The 2,729-nt window shown below is 39.6% G+C and overlaps 1 protein-coding gene across 1 annotated transcript in view; it reads right to left on the reverse strand.

The window, feature by feature from the left end:
* The window catches only part of LOC106535529 (prostaglandin F2 receptor negative regulator), a gene marked incomplete at its 3' end in the record, with an annotated part of 34,419 nt that overhangs the window by 4,229 nt on the left and 27,461 nt on the right, over positions 1–2,729 (reverse strand). Inside the window, 3 exon segments of the mRNA XM_014032558.1 lie at positions 468–588; positions 695–849; positions 953–1,099. Coding sequence (XP_013888012.1) covers positions 468–588; positions 695–849; positions 953–1,099 — 423 coding nt within the window.

The following is a 2,729-nucleotide window of genomic DNA, read 5'->3' on the forward strand; positions in this document are numbered from 1 at the left end:
CGAAAACAATATGACTCCCGCTTACGCTTCGCATGCAGGGGTCATAATAACTTATTCAGAGTCTGAGGTGGATTGGTAATTCCCCATTCATTAAAATCAGGTGTTGGAGCAAAGAAACCTTTAAAACATGCAGATTTATGGCCTTCGAGGACCAGGATTACCCACCCCTGACCTAGCCTGAATGAAGAATTCTGCCCTTTTCTTCATACTCTAAGTTATGAAGAAAATGGCTGATAAGATTCAATCTATTGTCAACTATCTAATAGAATATCACTCCAAAACTGACTGAACTCTTTCAGTTCTGAGATAATTATTTTCTGCTTTAAACCGATAAATCCTGTAAAGGCAGGCGTGTTTTTTGGGACTAGTTAACTACAGTTTCCTTCCCTTTATAATGGACCAGTACAGAAATAWGAAATTTTATAGCTAATAAGAAATCAGGAAAGTAAGTAACAGGATTTTCCTACGTTTGTCATCCCATCGTACAGTCATTGGTGAGCTTTGGTACTCTGAGGTCTTCACCAAATCCCCCTGGCTGCTAACACTCCAAGAGGAGACGTTGCACACATACTGGCCCATGTCAGAGTCCTGCAAAGTAAAAAACAAAAAACAAAATCAACCAGCAGGTCATTTGATCCAAAGGTCTGCATCATTTGTAAGCATGCCAGCAGGTTCTTGAGTCTATTTTTACTACCTGTGTGCGAATATATTGCAGTTTGAATGTGTTTGGTTGGATCCTGCTCAAAGACAGCACTCCGCTCTTGAGCTTGTCAGCATAAAGTTTTCCGGACAACAAGTTGCCGTTGCCATCCAAGGAGCCGATTAGCTGTGGGCTAACATTCCCCTGACCTGTCAGGAGTTGTAAAAGTAAAAACATTGAGCACACCTGGAAAAAAATATTTTTTTTCTAATAATCTTTAAAAAATACAATAAATAAAAGAGTATGATGTACCAGGAAGTCCGGTGTGCTCCCAGCTAACTCCCAGTCTTGCGTCAGCAGGTAAAGAAACTATGTTCGTTACGCTACAKGCAAGTTCCAGCGGTTCGGACATCCGACTGGGCTTCTGGGTGGCCCCGAGGCTCAGCGTGAAGTTTGGTTCTGTGCACAGAGAGAGAGAAACGTTAAACATGACGTGGTGTTTTAACAGTTTCTTTACATTTATGTGAGAACATTTTAAAAAGCATCTTGAGTCAAGTTAGCTCTAAAAGTTATTCAGTTGTAAATAAATGTCCATCCAGTTTTTTTCTGCTGGGATGATTCAACACAATCGATATACCTGATCAGGAAAATCTGTCAAAATCAATACTTTTTGTCAACGACAAATAACTTTTATGACTTTTTCTTTTAATTTCTTAAACATCACTGATTTTCTCCKCACTGCTAACTGCTAGCGCGTCACACAAGTTCCAGTATAATTAATGGTTTAGATCAGTGGTTCTCAACCCACTTTCCTCAAAGACCACTTTTTTTACTTGCAAGCCATACCGCCCATGCCCCCCAATTCCCTTGCTACTCCCCACTAGACYCATTCAACCTTTATGTCTTTATCTAAATAATAAAAAAATAAAGTGTCTTATTACAAACTGATTTGGAAAAGGGGGAAAAAATGGAGTTATACAGAGTTTTAATTGTTCAAATGGAGTTAATCTGGTGATTTTTATACAAAACAAAAAACGCGATATTTTCACAACCTCTGAGCAGACAAGGTGCTCTCTGTTCCCCCACAGTTGGGAACCACTGGTCTACATTTAAGAGCTATCAATAACTGAAATAAAAATGTCATCAGTCGCAGCTCCAAATCCTATGACTCCATTGGTTATTGKGATATTTTGCTAACAGAGAAATGAAAATGCACATACCATCAATTATATAATTGCTAACCCCAGAATAATGAGCAGCCATCTTGCTAACCTGCAGGCCTAACCCAAATTAAATGAAGTACTGCTCGAGTGAATTCACAAGCCTACTCTCTGTGTAAAGCTGTCAATCTGACTAACTTCAGCAGTCATTTTCATAAATGTAACTAGTACTTGGTTATTGAAGTTAACATACACTATAACCATTAACTTTTTTCTAAATTTCCAAAACTGCAAATAGAATAAAAGGTAACTTGATTGGTTTCACAGCTGTGGTGTCAGAACAAAGCTCACTGCTGATTGGCCGATTCTAGTCAATCAAACACGTGTACCACAGACAGGTGGGACATGAGGGGCTTGCTACACGTTTTGGGTTCTGAGGAGACTAAATGTGAACCCAGCTGGTCAGAAGAGGTGTCAATGAAAAGAAGACAACCAASTGAATTGTTTCAACAGCACGTTGTGCAATTTTAAAATCCCTGCTACGCTATAAAGAGGGTTAGCCACAACATGGGAATGTACCGCGAGTGGAACAAGTATCTGTTTTAAGTGACAATTTCAGAATTTTAAACAGATATTTGGTGCTATTCACCATAACCTGAGATACTGAGCTGCCTCCAGATGAACAACTTCTTTCATCGCCAGGTTTTTTGTCAACAGTCCCAACGTCACCGGATGAAAGTAAAGTGGAGAGAATCTTTGTTTTCTTTGTAATTCAGGTGGTGTCAGGCTTAAATGGAGCTGGCTGACTGAGCCAGAGGACAGAAATAGACCTGAGGTAACGCAGTTAACTGTGTGTGATGAGGTGTGTATCGCAGTGTTAATACAGTGGTTTGCAAAAGTATTCATACCCCTTGAACTTTTCCATATTT

Source organism: Austrofundulus limnaeus, unplaced genomic scaffold (assembly GCF_001266775.1).
Source record: "Austrofundulus limnaeus strain Quisiro unplaced genomic scaffold, Austrofundulus_limnaeus-1.0 Scaffold1480, whole genome shotgun sequence".
NCBI lineage: Eukaryota > Metazoa > Chordata > Actinopteri > Cyprinodontiformes > Rivulidae > Austrofundulus > Austrofundulus limnaeus.